The following is a 16,244-nucleotide window of genomic DNA, read 5'->3' as shown; positions in this document are numbered from 1 at the left end:
TGTAGTCGTTCAATGCATTTTTAGAGTGTTACATTTGGCATCGAAGTAATTTGTGTAGTTTAGTGCTAGAGACATCTTTTAAACTCACCACACAGCAGCCCCGCGTCAAGCAACACTTTGCCACTTTGGCACGAGCCCACGTACCGCACAGCAGTCGTACTCCCCTGCAGTAGCGTAAACCTATCGTGACCAACAGTCACACCGAGTTGTCGACTTTGCGTGACATTAACTAACGCAATCACCGCAGTCCTCAGCTGATTGGCCGCGTCCTCCACGCTCACGACATTCTGCTCGACATCCGTCACGCCAGACGAGCTGACGCTGATACCTCGCAGCTGAAACGTCACGTCACACACTGTCGCGTTACCACTGCCTTTGTGGCAGTCGGAAGCATTGACGGCTGTCACGCAGTCTGAGGGGAGCGTGACAAGGGGGCAAATTAGAGTCGCTAGCAAGTTTTGGAGATGTGTTTGTAAGTTGTCTTGCAGATCGCGCACGGATCGGTGATGAAGCTCGCGCCGGACCCTGCTGTAGCCGGACGGCAACACGACATCTTGCCGCACCTTGGACTTCACCTCTACACTCGGTCTTGGTAAGGCCACGCCTAGCACGGTCACGTGGGTATCACCAGACCACACGTCGCCATAGCGATTGGAAACCTGACATCGGTAACCGCCTTGATGTTGAGCCCGCGCACTGTGTATGGTTAGCATTGGGTAGATCTCGTTACTTAGGGGGGTGTACTGGGGTGTGATCGGGTCTCGTCTGTACCATTGGTAGGTCAAGGGCAGATCAGTGCCCGTGGCCCACACAGACAGCGACACGTCCCCACCCACTGGCACTGTCACGTGATCAGAAGACTGCTTGGTGAGTACAGGGACACTGTGCACTATCACGTGACCGGATGCAGACTTGGAACTAGTCACGTGGTTGTAGGCCACACATATGTACGTTCCGTTGTCTTCCGGTTTGAGTTCAATGATGATGAGCTCACTTCCGTTTTGTCCCGGAAGTCGAGCTCCGTCTTTGACCCAATAGTATGCTGGCATTGGGGTTGCCACGGCAGCGCAGCTGAGCCTCAAGGGTTTTCCCGCTGCGGTTTCAGTCAGCGGTTGCGGGTGCGTTGTTATTGCGGGTGCGCTTGCGCAGTATGTCTGCACGTCTTGAGCAAGTCTGAGCAACATCAGAATATCACGTGATAATCCTTGAGCGTCACGTGCTCCCAAATTATCCACAGATCCCAAAACAGTCGCGAACTTCGCCCTGATATCCACGATAAGCGTCTTTAGGTCATGGGCGCCGGGTAGTGACACGCTTTCATAAAGATAGTACAAGCTGTCAAGCGCATGCGTGATACAGTCGGCAAAACCGCTACACTCTAGGGAGGGGTGGTAGAATAGCTTTTCCATCACAGCTAGCCAATCAACATACACTACTTGCATGAGCTCCGCCAGGCTCTCACTCGTGGCCACGCCCAGCAGGGTGTACACGTTCTTCGTCTTGACAACTACACCATCCTTAAGTGCGCTTTGTTTAGCAGACTCAACTTCCGGTAATGAGAGCCCGAGACTATCAGCAGTGCTCTGGTCAAACCTGACGTCACCTCCTGTGTTTACACTTCCGTTAGTAGCACTTCCGGTTGCATTTTTTGCGGTCTCTAAAACCTGGCTAGTTGTCGCCGCCAGTGAATCCATGACGTCAATCAGACCCCGCTTGTAATTGGTCGACAGAGAGCACTTCCGGTGAAATTCCATTAATCGAGCTTCGTCACTTCCGGTGTTACCTGCAATACTATTAGATTGCGTGACTAGTGGGTAACCTGGCCTTATCGCCATGGCGACGTTGCCATAGAAACCAGACGTAATGGCTTCCGCGGCGTTCTGATAAGAAAGAGCGAGAGCGTGTTGATCCAGGGCTACGTTAAACTGTTTGGACAAGCCATTAGATGTGGCTCGTATCTTTATCGGGACGACCGATGTCGCATTTACCAAGTTCAGCTTGAAAGACACAATATCGATTGTCACGAGTCTCTGCAGAGCTTGACGACTTTTTTGCGCCAATGCGAGAGCATCTTTGAGCTGTGCACGAATGACGTTGTGCGATTGCTTCGCTAGTTCCCAGGCCCCGCTTACAGCCTTGTAACTTCTCTGTAACGTGTCACGTGATGAGCTTGACGACTGCAAAATGGCCCAGTTGGTCTCAACCTCCGCCTCGGCTCGGAATACCTGATCCTGGAGATCCAAAAACCTCGCAAACGGCGCAAGCAATTGCTGCTTAGCGCTTGGTAGATTAGACATCACCTTTTGCCTCAAGATCCTGCAGAAAGCGTTCTGCTCTCGACACCCAATGTCCTTAATGCGAAATGCACACGTCGACGCCTGGCAGCATGGCGTTGCGATAGTTTCAGTCTGACTTCCGGTGTCGCACATGGTCTCGCAGTCATAAGGCATGTGACTCAAGCGATAGTTATACTCCGGCTTGAAGCAGTCGTAAGTGTAGGTTTCGTATTCAAAGTCCGAGGTTCTCCGGACCTGACACGCTACCCTCGTGTTACTGGTGCTATCACCAGCTCTCACCCAGTCGTTGTGATCAGACTTGGTGTTCGGTAGATCAAATGGCGAGAGTCCGGTAGAAAGGCTTAGCTTTGCTTTTCTACCGATACCATCGAAAGCGCGCTTGAAGTTACACGAGATATCGGACAATTTAGAGTCGGGACCTCGGTCTGTGGTGACGTTACGGCGTCGGTGACCTTGGCATTTCTGCCACTTGCCGGAGGGGTCAACTCGAACTGAAACGGTCTTGTTACACGTGCTGGGACAGAGTCCACGTGTTCGGCTCGTGATGTTGAATGCGCACGTGTCACACAGGGTACCCGGTACGCACGCGAAAGAGCAGTCCTGCACGGCGCACAGGGAGCGCAGTGACGTCATGAGAGATACGAACTCAGGATTGGTCACATTGTTGACTTCTTGCAGCGCGATTTGCACATCCTTAGTAGCCTTGCCAACCTGTCTGACCGTGCTCAGGAATTTCTCATTAGCGGACTGGAGCGAGGTTTCAGCTTTTTCCAGATGCGCCCGCAGTACATTCATGCGGTTTTCCGCCATGTGAAGCGCTCTGGCGGTCAAGTTCACCCTTTTTTCGCTTTCTGTAGTCACCACATCAACATAATCATCAACGGCCTTCTCCAGTGCACTCGCAAGGGAGAGTTCGCTACCAGACATACCATCACGAAAAACACCAGAAGTAGCCAAAACAAGCCGGTCCCAGCCATCTGACCCTATCCAAGACGTCGCATTGACTTCCGCCGGAAACTTGCCAAATACATTCAACACTGCTTTGAAGCTGAGAGAGGCATCCCTTAGGTGCACAGAAACGGGAGCTGTTGACGAGAGCATGGTCACGTGACCGTGGAACTCTCCCACGTGCGACGCGTTCGAAATCTCGAGCCCGAACCCACCGCCTGGCATGGCAATGAAGAATTCACCCAGGCGTTCCACGCTACTGAACGAGCCTTCCATTCTGACGTCCTTGTTTCCATTGTCTACGCAGCCTGCGGCGTATGACGTGCTAAGGCGTACTTGTATGTCTGTGTTCGGGAAGTAGAGATGTCTGTAACGGGCCGTGCCGTTGAGCCGTATGCCTGCTCGTGTTACAGTGTAATTTCCGTCGCTTAAATTGTGATTTGTTTGGCTCGCGTTTGTAAAGCATGTTATATTTCTACTTCTGTTTACACTTGGTACAAATGTGCCGTTAAGGGTGGTAGTGTTATTCAGAGTTCTGTTCAAACAACTTCCATCTTCTGTAATATTATTGCATTGCGTACAATCCGAGTAGCTATCCTCAACCAAACTCAGAGACTCTAAGTCTGCGAAGAAGAATACATTCTGTGATCTTGTAGGATTCACGAACGCCAACAGGGGGCTACCGTACAGGCCTTTCCACGAGACTGACCCGGACACGGACAGGCTGGTCTTGCCGTTCCGGACACAAGATCCGTTATGGGTTTGCTCATCTGAAATAAGTAAAGGAGTATATTAGAAATATTTATAAAGAAGGGGGGGAGTCATAAGAGAACCACCTACGGTTAGGGAGGGACCATTAGAAAAATAGGGGGGGTGCGTAAGGAACAAAAAAAAATCATACACGATGAAAAGTATGATGAAAAAATCCATGCAGCCAAGGCCAGACAGAAAAAAAACATACAACGATTTAAAAAAATAATGCGTGTCTTGGAGAAAAGAAAAAAAAACATGCACGACTGAAACCTCACCACCCCCACCCCCTTCACTTTTCTAATGGTCCGTTCCTCATGTCGCCAGGCACGTGTTACGTCCTCATGTCGCCAGGCACGTGTTACGTCCTCATGTCGCCAGGCACGTGTTACGTCCTCATGTCGCCAGGCACGTGTTACGTCCTCATGTCGCCAGCCACGTGTTACGTCCTCATGTCGCCAGGCACGTGTTACGTCCTCATGTCGCCAGGCACGTGTTACATCCTCATGCCGCCAGGCACGTGTTACGTCCTCATGCCGCCAGGCACGTGTTACGTCCTCATGTCGCCAGGCACGTGTTACGTCCTCATGTCGCCAGGCACGTGTTACGTCCTCATGTCGCGAGGCACGTGTTACGTCATCATGTCGCCAGGCACGTGTTAGGGTCTCTGCCCGTACCTCTGGGCAAAAGCTTAGGGCTCTACTTTATAAAATCCAAAACATTTAAGTGTCGAAAGAGTGCAATGACTCACCCGAGTGCAAGATTCTGCCTTGAACATTTTCCATCGGGAGGGGCAACTGTTGACCAAGTACTGTGACGTCAGGGAGAGTGATTGACAGCCGACCTCGAAGCGAGGCTTTCCATGAGTCCGTTAGTATGCTATCAGGGGAGGATAGGAACTGGGGACAAGCAAAAAACATCGATATAAAAGATTGTTTTTTCTTTCAATCATCGCGCTACTTACGTGCTAGGTAGATCAAATATGTTAGAAATAAGAATAAAATATAATCCAGACTGCTTAACGATCGAAATTCTCATGCAAAGGCGAAATTATTTATGTTGGGGGACTAGTGACGTGGTGGGGGGAGGTCAATTAATTACTGAGAGTTGATAAGAGTGCTCGTAGTATTCCACCAATAAATGGATATTCAAAAAAAAGAAAATGTCAAAATCTCTAAACTCGGACATATTTTAAAGGGCGGCTCCGCTTCCTCTGCCTGCTGCCTCAATCATTATACTCAGTATTATTTACCTCATTCGCAGACGAATTGAATAAGATCATTATACTCAGTATTATTTACCTCATTCGCAGACCTATTGAATAACATCATTATACTCAGTATTATTTACCTCATTCGCAGACGAATTGAATAAGATCATTATACTCAGTATTATTTACCTTATTCGCAGAAGAATTGAATAAGATCATTATACTCAGTATTATTTACCTCATTCGCAGACGAATTGAATAAGATCATTATACTCAGTATTATTTACCTTATTCGCAGAAGAATTGAATAAGATCATTATACTCAGTATTATTTACCTCATTCGCAGACAAATTGAATAAGATCATTATACTCAGTATTATTTACCTCATTCGCAGACGAATTGAATAAGATCGCTCCTTTGAAATGTAGTGACAACGTCTCACTCAGACCTGCAATCGACATGATGTTCCCAGAAATCTCAACTCCTCCGGTCAGCGGCTTTGCCTTGCCCATGCGCACGCCGTCCCAGATCCAAGCTTCCGCGGCGCTGTCGATCAGAGAGTGGGTTGGGGACCACTGCAACGCTTCAATTTCAAAAGACCAGCCCAAAGAGCCAAGCGCGCGGTTAAACTTTAATGACTGCAGCTCCCTTGAGGCGTTTCTACCAAGCTTGATTAGCACCTCGGGATTAGGCCCCTCGCACAACCTCACGGCAACTATAGTGGGAGTAGGACTGGGTCGGATATGTACGCTGTCGTTCTTCACCCTTAGGGCGTGGCCACTAGTGATCATAAGCACAGAGTACGTAGCGCTTGTGTCTATGGTCGCGTCAGACCGCGAGACTCTTTGGAGCTCAGCACCGGTCCAAATAAAGCTCATGACATCGTTTAACCCTGAGTCACGTGGTCTTCCATCATAAATGACTTCAAGCCATGACGGAAAGGTGCCTTTAATAGTGTCTAGATACAGAGATGGCAGACTCGGGGTGCAAGCGGAGATGGGACGCCTGTGGTCGCATGTGCTAGTCTGTGAGCCCGCGATGTAGGACCCTGATGGTAGTCGCAGGCCCTTGGACGACAAAGGCAGGTTGAGAGCCCAGGTTTCCATGGCAACAGACCCGTCCGTCGCGATTCCTGTTGCCGTTTCTTGCCAAGGCAAGGATGACGTCAGCAGGACCTCCCTTTCGGAATACATGCAGTGAGCAAGCACCACACCATAGCAACCGCTCGTACTCTGATTGGTCGAGCACGTAGCGTTTCCAAGTACGGTCACGAGGCTAGGTCGCATAGTGTCAAACAAGTCTTGTCCAGATCCGGAAATGACATATGACACCACGTGACTTCCTGGAGTCGAGGCAGATATATTCCATTTGAACTCCATGTATGGGGATCTATTTGAGAGCTCTGGGGTGATGATGATGGTTCTAGGCTGGAATGCAACACCACGTGACCGAGCAGTGATTTTGAATGGTTGATCGGGCATGGATAGTTTGAAGGTCAGTTCTTCAATGTTCCCCATCACCAGGGTGGGGATGGTCGGGCTGATCACGTGACCGCGCTCGCAAGTGTTTCCGGTATATCCGCTCTGGTAGCAATCACACATGAAGTACGTGGAATTCCAGGAGCGACAGCCTCCTCCGTGGAGACAAGGGTTCATATCGCACGCGTCCACAGCTGAAAAGAAGAGCAAGTTCAGGTGAGAGGAGGGATTTGTCGGTGGTTGTTCAATGGTTACTGGGTACTTATTATAATAATTACGGAGTTACTCTGCTAATAACAGGAGACTATCAACTCCATTATTTACATTACTAATTTAAAATGTATCGTGTTTATCTTCAGTTGGGTGAAGATGGGTGGTTCATGGACCATCTTTGCCGTTACTTATATTCGAAAGTGGCTCGATCCCAGGGGGGCTCAGGAGCGGAAGATTATTGACCAATCATATTTTACCTTTGCAAGTGACGTCACTCGGCTGCCAGGATTCTTGATGTGAGCACGTGACAGATGACGTATCATTGACGATGCCGTAACCGCTGTCACATCCAACAGTGCAGCGGGCTCCGTAGGATGTTCCACATGGTAGAGCCACAAACCCGTATAGCGGGGGCTGTAGGTCGGCGCATTCTTTCTGCGCACACTCTACCGCTGACCCGCTCCACTGCCCGTTTGAAAGACAGACGCGAGTTCTGGAGCCGAGCAGCTCGTACCCAGTCTCGCACGAAAAGCTACAAATGTCATCAGTGCTGTGTCCCGAACAGCTCATGAATCCGTGAGAAGGAGCGGAAATCGCGAAACATGGATATTCTGTATGGAGACAAGTGGGGTGCGGTTAGTTTTGTGAGTATTGTCAGCGCTTATTTAGTATGAGTCGAGTGCATATGATTATCTATACTATATATAATACGCTAAGGAATGGACTGTGCGCCACCTTTCACGGAAAAAAGGCTGAGCTAGAAAACTCCGAAACCATACCATTTCCACACATTACCGGAGAGGTGTTTTTTATTTCAATATTTTACCGGGGAGCAAAGTTCTAACTCACGCGTTTTTGTAAGCGAGAGGATCACACTCGCAAAGCGCCATTTTCAAGATTTCACAGAAGCACAAAAAGAATTCACATAAATAAAAAGCGATAAAGTAGATGGACTTTGCAGACGCCACGTGGCCAATTCTACCATTTCACCATTTCTTCTACCGGTTCTTCATCAGTGCGCAGGTTATAATTGTAAATTATAGTCTACTTAGTCGCGCATTTTGCTCTTCGATCGATACGAAGGGAGTTATTCTTACTCATGCAAGTTTTTAGGTCGGTGCCCAGGTAGTAACCATGGCGACACATGCAGTAGTAGCTGCCAATCACATTCACACAGCTCTGGGAGCAGCCACCCGGCCCTGGCAGCGAGCATTCGTCGATATCTGAAATGAAATGGTACTTTAAACACAAAAACGATCTACTGAAATCTTGTTGTCGTAGTAACGTTGTCGAAAGGAAAACAACAGCGAAATCACTAGCTAAGATGACAATAATTGATTATGATTTGATTGATAATGATAATGATTGATGAAGATGATGGTGATGATGATTATGATGGTAATGATGATGATGATGATGATGATGATGATGGTGATGATGGTGATGATGATGATGATGATGATAATGATGATGGTGGTGATGATAATGATGATGGTGATGTGATGATGATGATGATGATAATGATGAGGATGATGATGAAGATGATGGTGATGATGATTATGATGGTGATGATGATGATGATGGTGGTGAAGATGATGATAATGATGATGGTGATAGTGATGATGGTGATAGTGATGATGATGATGGTGAAGATGATGATAATGATGATGGTGATTATGATGAGGATGATGATGAAGATGATGGTGATGATGATGATGATAATGATGATGATAATGATGAGGATGATGATGTTGATGATGATGATGATGATAATGATGAGGATGATGATGAAGATGATGGCGATGATGATTATGATGGTGATGATGATGATGATGATGTTGATGGTTGCGATCATGATGATTATCATTATGGTGATAATAGTAGTTGTTGTTAGTGGTTATTGTGTTGGTAGTAGTGAAAAATGATATTTGATGATACCGATCAACTCACCGTTGCACGTCATGTTGTCGGAAGCTAGATAGTAACCATGGTGACAGGAGCATTTGTAACCGCCCACCGTGTTGTTGCACACGTGCGCGCACGTGTCAAGGCCGCGGAAACACTCGTCAACATCTAGAACAACAAACATCTGTGAGACTTTGACTATTTATTTTATTTTATTTAGAGTGTTCCAAGTTCACTCGCAAATGAATCGACACAAGGTTTACATTGCGCCTCTGTGAAAATAGAAGCCGACGTTTCGAGCGCCAACCCTTCGTGTCTTGCTCTGAGCGCCAACCCTTCGTGTCTTGCTCTGAGCGCCAACCCTTCGCGTCTTGCTGTAAGCGCCGACCCTTCGTGTCTTGCTCTGTTGTCACAGTGGCGTAAAACTACTATTTCAACCTTATGCTTATTCATTTCCCTTATTCCGCCACACCTGCGCCAAGACATGTGTTATTGTCCCTGTGACTGGGTCCATCCATCAGCCCTCTCAAAGTGTTATATGTTCTAAGTGCTGATTGGACTTACCAAGACTCGTGTTTGTCCATGTGATAGGGTCCATCCATCAGCCCCCTGTCAAAGTGTTATATCTTCTAAGTTCTGATTGGACTTACCAAGACACGTGCTATTGTCCCTGCTGTCAAGCTCGTACCCCCCGCGGCAATCACATGTGTAATGTCCCGGATGATTGAGGCATAGTTGTTCGCAAGTGTTGTTCCCTGTGGCACACTCGTCATGATCTACGAAAAGACAATTAGAATGGCTGCATATTAGATGGGTAGTCGACACGGCTGCGAAAAGCCGTTGGTCCTTTCTCATCGGCCATACCCGCACTGCAGGTAGGTAATAGGGACGGCGACGGAAGATAATGGAATAGGAACGCCCGTGAAAATGCGTTGAGCCTGATAGATTTGAACCGTTCTCTGCCAAATTAGGATGTGCAATTTCTACATCGCCTTACTTAATTCTAGTACTAGTTAGTACTAGTTAGTTTGGAATTTGTCGTCAAGCGCAAGAGTGTTTTCCTCGGCCACGTGTCCTAGCCGTCAGGGAACAAATATAATCGCTCTGCTCGCGCATACACACCTGCGCAATGCCGCTGATCTGATGTCAGTAGGTAGCCTTGTTGACAAGAGCACTTGTAGCTCCCTTGTGTATTATTACAGCGATACTCGCATCCATGGGTCGTGCCGTTGTTAACAGAGCACTCGTCAATATCTAAAAAAGAAAAATGAAAAATAGGACCGCTAGCATGCATGTGGCACCTGCAACAATCATTTACAGTTTTAGTAATTCTTATCTAAAAAGAAAAGTGAGTAGCTAGATAGAGGACCGCTCACGTGATAGTCACAATGCCGGCGTAGCTATGAAAACTGTCACTCATGCCCTACCTGTACATGTTCTGTTGTCGCTGTTTATTGTGTAACCGCTGTGACATGCGCAGTGGTACGTCCCTGGGTCATTAATGCAAAGTTGCTGGCACCCTGTGGTACTAAAGTCGAGGCATTCATTGATGTCTGGAAACAAGAGACAAAGCATTACGTGATGCAAAGTAGGTTTCGTGTGATTAGAGTGTTCTTATGGAGTTTAGATCTAGAGTGTCAGTGCCTGAACTTTCGTATCCACATTGTACGAACGGCACTTTTTATTCCGTTATATATATAATATACATTTTGTTCACGACTACTTCAAGATGCGAAACCGCTAGGAATCAATGGACGAGTATTCGTCTAAAAGTTCCCGCTCTGACAAGTCCTTTTGCCATTGTCTAATGTCTAAATCAGACAAATGTTGAAACAGAACCAAAAAAAAAAAAACGGCGGATTTGAGGCTTTTGGACAACGACGCATTTTCAACCCAAAGGTTTAGTTTAGGTCCCTTTTTCCTCCCTCGCTATTTTACCGCACCTTGACACCGCGTTTTGCCAGCCAGCTGGTAACCTTGGTAACAAGAACAGTTAAAAGAGCCCACGGTGTCGTTACACAGATGGTCGCACCCGCCATTGTTGGAATTGCACTCGTTAACGTCTGCAGGAAAAAAGCAAGAATGTGGTTGCTGTTGCTAAAAGCTCACCTAAACATTGTAATTGTTATATTTTGCGCATGAAAATACGACGGTTGGATAATCGCCGAGCTGTTTTATGCGACAAAATCGGTTGAAACTCGAACTATCTCTCGTATCTATATGTGATCTATCTATATGTCCGGTGTAAATCCAATCTAGAATTTATCCAATTACAGTCTGCAGAAAACCATTCCCATTCCACTGAACAGGGCCTTAAATCTTTTTAAAGATGACGCTTTGCTTTTGGATAGCTGTTTTGTAATTCTATCTGCAAACGATGCAAGCTAAACAAAAAAAAAAGGAAGAATCTCACTCAATAATATCACGGACAGACCGACAGGTAGGCGGCTCACTTACTTTGACTGCAGTTTGGCCCCGCCCAGGCTGTAGTGCAGGCGCACACGTTCGGCTGAACGCAACTTCCGCCATTATCACAGCTTACTCGCGTGCAGATAGCTGAAGGGAGGATAAAATGTTAGACTAGTCGAATATGGACGGGTTACATTCAGACCTTTCGACAATAGCAAGATAACAGACAGACGGACAACGAGACTGACAAACACAATGACCGGCCGGCAATAGCCAGATAACAGAAAGACGAACAAAGAGACTGACAAACACAATGACCGGCCGGCAAACAAGGGGGTATACGGACAGGCGGAAGGGTCGATCTTGAGACAGACAGAGGGTCATTTAGTCAGACACATAAGAGGCGGAACGAACAGAAGACTGGAACGACATGTAAGAGACGTACAGTCTCACCTTGGGTGCACTGGTCACCCTGTGGTCGCCAGCCCGGCGCGCACACATAATACGCCTGAGTTCGGTACGCGGCCTCCGCGCGATAGGCTGTTTGGTAGTAGTAAGTCGTCCTGAAAAACAAAAAAGATATGCTTTTGCAGGGAGAGTTGCGCAGGCATAGGGCTCGTACGAAAAAGGGAGGGGGGGGGGATGAAGAAACTCCATAAAAAACGCATACTGTAGTCAATAGAAGCCGTGTTCTACCGCGATTGATATTAAAAAAATAACAAAAAGCGCACCAATGTGCATCAATCGGGTTTCCGGAGAAGGAAACACTTTTTGTCTATATGCTAGTACCATAATTTCTTCATTTTCTGGGCATTGTCTTTAAAAAAATTGCCGCCCAAAAGGGTGTGCTACTGAGAATCAATCTTCACCCGCAAAAACATGACGTAACACGCGAGAACATGACATAACACGCGAGAACATGACATAACACGCGAGAACATGACATAACGCGCGAGAACATGACATAACACGCGAGAACATGACATAATGCGCGATAACATGACATAACGCGCGAGAACATGACACAACACGCGAGAACATAACGTACCAGCACACGGTTTTCTTGCACAGGCAGAACCAACAGTCGCACGTCTGTCGGCAGTTTCGTCGACTGGCCAGCTGCTGGAAGGAACGCTGGACGTACACTAACTGAGACCGGTATTGGGTGAGGACATTTTTCCTACGGATTACAACAATCGCAATAAGTAAATCAGCAAAACACAGCAAATATATATTGGTACGGAGTAGACTAGTATATGGTAGGGATGGTATATAGAGAACAGAAGTATTAAGGGCTGCAAAAAATAGTAAGAAAACACAAGATTCACAGTTTTGCTACCCTTGCATGTAAGGATGATAAAAAACAAACAAGCTGAAACAAGAATACTGACAAAAAATGTGGGTGAGATCTATGAGAAAAAGTAGACCATACATCCAGACATAGTGTGGAAGCTAAAGCTTTACGACCAGGCTTGAGATTTTGGCCCCAGCAGCCGGCTATCCGAGACAATCAGCCAATCCAAGCCGAATCAGCACATACGAGACGATTCAGCACATCCGAGACGAATCAGCTCATTATAGAAAATTCAGCTCATCCTAGACGAATCAGCCCATCCGAGACGAATCAGCTCATCCGAGACGATTTAGCACATGCGAGACGAATCAGCTCATCAGAGAAAATTCAGCTCATCCTAGACGAATCAGCTCATCCGAGACGATTCAGCTCTTCCGAGACGAATTAGCTCATCCGGGACGAATAAGCTCATCTGAGGCGAATCAGCACATCCGAGACGATTCATCTCATCCGAGACATTTGCTATCTCAAGGGTCACCTCCGAGCACAGGGAACCCGGTTAGAACGTGAGTAGGCCTAATACCTGCCTTTACACATCTCGTAACAGAAGGACAAAATAAAGACGACCCTCTCAGTTGGAGTCCAGAACCGAGTATCAATAACACTCACCCCCCAGGTCTTAGACCCGTTGATTGACAGTTGTCATAGCAACAAAGCAGCACTACGTAACCGACAAGTAAGGACACAGACCATCGCATGTCAGCTGGAAAGAAAAGAAAAATACTGAATCAGAAAAAAACGAAAAATACTGAATCAGAAAAAGCAAAAATTTCTGAATCAGAAAAAATGGAAAATATAATGCCAATCAGAAAAATAATGAATCAGAAAAAACGCGTTCTGCGTTCAAAAAGCCATCTGTCGTCACCTACAGCGGTAATAACTTGAGTGAATCGTCAGACGGCGAAGAAACCTGGTAATGGAACAGGCGTGGACTATTGACCACGGAATTTTATCAGGTTCTTCCGGCAACTCTTCCCACACAGTTCTAAGATGCTCGCGCAAGTACTCGTATATTCGAATTCTCATTGTCTTTATCTAAACACTTTACTCGCAGTATTTTACCGATGTTCGCTTGATCAAGATTGCACGCCAAGTACTTGGTTGCCCGACAGAAAAAAATACGATTTGCGTAGGGTGCCACGGATCCCGGAGCCACCGGACCCCGTAGCCACCGGACCCCGTAGCCACCGGACCTCGTAGCCACCGGACCCCGTAGCCACCGGACCTCGTAGCCACCGGACCCCGTAGCCACCGGACCCCGTAGCCACCGGATCCCGTAGCCACCGGACCCCGGAGCCACCGGCCCCCGTAGCCACCGGACCCCGTAGCCACCGGACCCCGTAGCCACCGGATCCCGTAGCCACCGGACCCCGGAGCCACCGGCCCCCGTAGCCACCGGACCCCGTAGCCACCGGACCCCGTAGCCACCGGCCCCCGTAGCCACCGGACCCCGTAGCCACCGGACCCCGTAGCCACCGGACCCCGTAGCCACCGGCCCCCGTAGCCACCGGACCCCGTAGCCACCGGACCCCGGAGCCACCGGACCCCGTAGCCACCGGACCCCGTAGCCACCGGCCCCCGTAGCCACCGGACCTCGTAGCCACCGGACCCCGTAGCCACCGGCCCCCGTAGCCACCGGCCCCCGTAGCCACCGGACCCCGTAGCCACCGGACCCCGTAGCCACCGGACCCCGTAGCCACCGGACCCCGTAGCCACCGGACCTCGTAGCCACGGGATCACGTAGCCACCGGACCCCGTAGCCACCGGACCTCGTAGCCACCGGACCTCGTAGCCACCGGACCTCGTAGCCACCGGACCCCGTAGCCACCGGACCCCGTAGCCACAGAACCCCGTAGCCACCGGACCTCGTAGCCACCGGACCTCGTAGCCACGGGATCACGTAGCCACCGGACCCCGTAGCCACCGGACCTCGTAGCCACCGGACCTCGTAGCCACAGAACCCCGTAGCCACCGGACCTCGTAGCCACCGGACCTCGTAGCCACCGGACCCCGTAGCCACCGGACCCCGTAGCCACCGGACCCCGTAGCCACGGGATCACGTAGCCACCGGACCCCGTAGCCACCGGACCTCGTAGCCACAGAACCCCGTAGCCACCGGACCTCGTAGCCACCGGACCTCGTAGCCACCGGACCCCGTAGCCACCGGACCCCGTAGCCACCGGACCCCGTAGCCACCGGATCCCGTAGCCACCGGACCCCGTAGCCACCGGACCTCGTAGCCACCGGACCTCGTAGCCACCGGACCCCGTAGCCACCGGACCTCGTAGCCACCGGACCCCGTAGCCACCGGACCTCGTAGCCACCGGACCACGTCTGTGTGTCCGCGTACTGTGGAGAGAGTGCCGAGGAGTGGCCTTACCTGGTCTTAGGCAGATTTGAGTTACAAAAAAATGATGATTGTCTGTTGGCTTAAGTCAGACTATTGTGTGTATAAAGTAAGTTTACGTGCTATAACATACACGTCTCCCTAACCGTGCTTAGAGGAGTCTTGAAGTGTAACGGCGACTTCTAGCACTAGAGTTCGAACCGGAAAACGGACATGAATCACTTTTATCACAATTTGAGGCTGTTATCTTTGAGAATTTGCTAAATTTATTGATCCGATGGATTTTCGGAAAGACAGAAGTCGAATAAACCAAGAAAGGTCAAAAGCTATCAAAGCACCAAATACGATGAGAAGTAATGCTAAAACAAGAAATTCCGGACCGGAACATCATTCACGCGCTGAAGCCGTTAAGTTCGGCAAGTTCTTCCTAATATTCTTTACAGCTGACAAAACAACAAGTGCAATCAGTAACCACAATTAAAATAAAGCGTAGAATAGAGCTGTTTCTGATGATTCATCGAGTGTCAAAATAACTAGACGTATGTACGCATTGCACGCATTTCTCGCCTCTCGCGGCAGATTTTAGTTTGAATTAAATGCCTCTTTCAAATAATGTCTCCTTAGGCATTGGCCAAGTAATACCTCCTTAGTGTGGCAGTGGCGGAATTTCGACAGTGGGAGTACAACTGTATTCCTTGAGAAAGCGCATAATTCCAGTTTTCTCTAACGTAATACTTAGAAGGAAATAATCCGTTATGTCTGTTATAAGAAAAAACTAATTAACCATTTAACGTTTGTTTATCTTCATAACAAAGTTTTCGAAACGGCTAAGCCCTATCTACCATATCAGAGCAAACAAAACACTGTTTCGATAGAAATGTGCATTCCTTGTGCATTCTTACATTTCCGAGTTCCCGTAAAGAGCTCTAATGACGCGCACTCGATCACAAACGGCTCTGGGGAGCACCCCGTCGGGCAGATCTACTTACTGGGTAAAGGAAAAAAAAACATTCTTACAGGTCTCTAAGCGCGCCAAGACATGTCCTGGCGAGGTGGGAATCATCCATGTTTTATTTTGCTGTGGTAAAATGCTGATTCCGCTCGTTGTGAGAAAGCTTGCGTAACATTTCAACAACGAGATTTCTATAACCTACACTGGATTATCTTTCCTTCAAGATTAAAATCCACAGCAGACTGCATCCGATGTGTAAAACACATTTTGGATGTGTTATTGGTATCCGACCTTGAAATCAGTTGTAATAGTTGTATTTTCCGTTATCGGGTGTTTATTTTGGTACTGCATGTCATATCTGTCCCGTCCCCAGACAACA

The 16,244-nt window shown here is 48.3% G+C and overlaps 2 protein-coding genes across 3 annotated transcripts in view; both read right to left on the bottom strand.

The window, feature by feature from the left end:
• LOC116616154 overlaps positions 1-16,244 on the bottom strand; it is a 42,547-nt gene that overhangs the window by 2,246 nt on the left and 24,057 nt on the right. The window contains exons 1-15 of one of the 2 annotated variants that reach the window (XM_048726019.1): positions 15,556-15,575; positions 13,176-13,269; positions 12,261-12,392; positions 11,666-11,775; positions 11,261-11,359; positions 10,747-10,866; positions 10,231-10,356; positions 9,926-10,057; positions 9,454-9,579; positions 8,849-8,971; positions 7,996-8,121; positions 7,156-7,509; positions 5,591-6,879; positions 4,747-4,894; positions 89-4,015 (exon numbers count right to left, since the gene is read on the bottom strand). In XM_048726019.1, coding sequence (XP_048581976.1) covers positions 89-4,015; positions 4,747-4,894; positions 5,591-6,879; positions 7,156-7,509; positions 7,996-8,121; positions 8,849-8,971; positions 9,454-9,579; positions 9,926-10,057; positions 10,231-10,356; positions 10,747-10,866; positions 11,261-11,359; positions 11,666-11,775; positions 12,261-12,392; positions 13,176-13,264 — 6,901 coding nt within the window. In that variant the 5' untranslated portion in view covers positions 13,265-13,269; positions 15,556-15,575. Of the gene's footprint in view, positions 1-88; positions 4,016-4,746; positions 4,895-5,590; positions 6,880-7,155; positions 7,510-7,995; positions 8,122-8,848; positions 8,972-9,453; positions 9,580-9,925; positions 10,058-10,230; positions 10,357-10,746; positions 10,867-11,260; positions 11,360-11,665; positions 11,776-12,260; positions 12,393-13,175; positions 13,270-15,555; positions 15,576-16,244 lie in introns of those variants that run through there. The other variant, XM_048726018.1, reaches the window with a different exon arrangement.
• On the bottom strand, positions 13,643-15,980 carry LOC125561762 (spidroin-1-like). The gene is made up of 3 exons (XM_048726096.1): positions 15,931-15,980; positions 14,336-14,915; positions 13,643-14,287 (listed from the first exon to the last, which is right to left on the bottom strand). Exons 1-3 carry the CDS (start codon positions 15,978-15,980, stop codon positions 13,643-13,645), a joined length of 1,275 nt encoding a protein of 424 aa, XP_048582053.1.

This window comes from Nematostella vectensis, chromosome 4, assembly GCF_932526225.1.
Source record: "Nematostella vectensis chromosome 4, jaNemVect1.1, whole genome shotgun sequence".
Classification (NCBI taxonomy): domain Eukaryota; kingdom Metazoa; phylum Cnidaria; class Anthozoa; order Actiniaria; family Edwardsiidae; genus Nematostella; species Nematostella vectensis.
This window is presented reverse-complemented; position numbering and strand designations above follow the sequence as displayed.

What these genes read in the sequence shown, in the direction of transcription:
- LOC125561762 (XM_048726096.1), bottom strand. Translation starts at nt 15,980, where the DNA reads ATGGATGATTCCCACCTCGCCAGGACATGTCTTGGCGCGCTTAGAGAC. An exon ending in CTTGGCGCGCTTAGAGACCT is followed by an intron (nt 14,916 to 15,930) that starts GTAAGAATGTTT and finishes CTCTCTCCACAG; the next exon opens with TACGCGGACACACAGACGTG. An exon ending in CGAGGTCCGGTGGCTACGAG is followed by an intron (nt 14,288 to 14,335) that starts GTCCGGTGGCTA and finishes CGTGGCTACGAG; the next exon opens with GTCCGGTGGCTACGGGGTCC.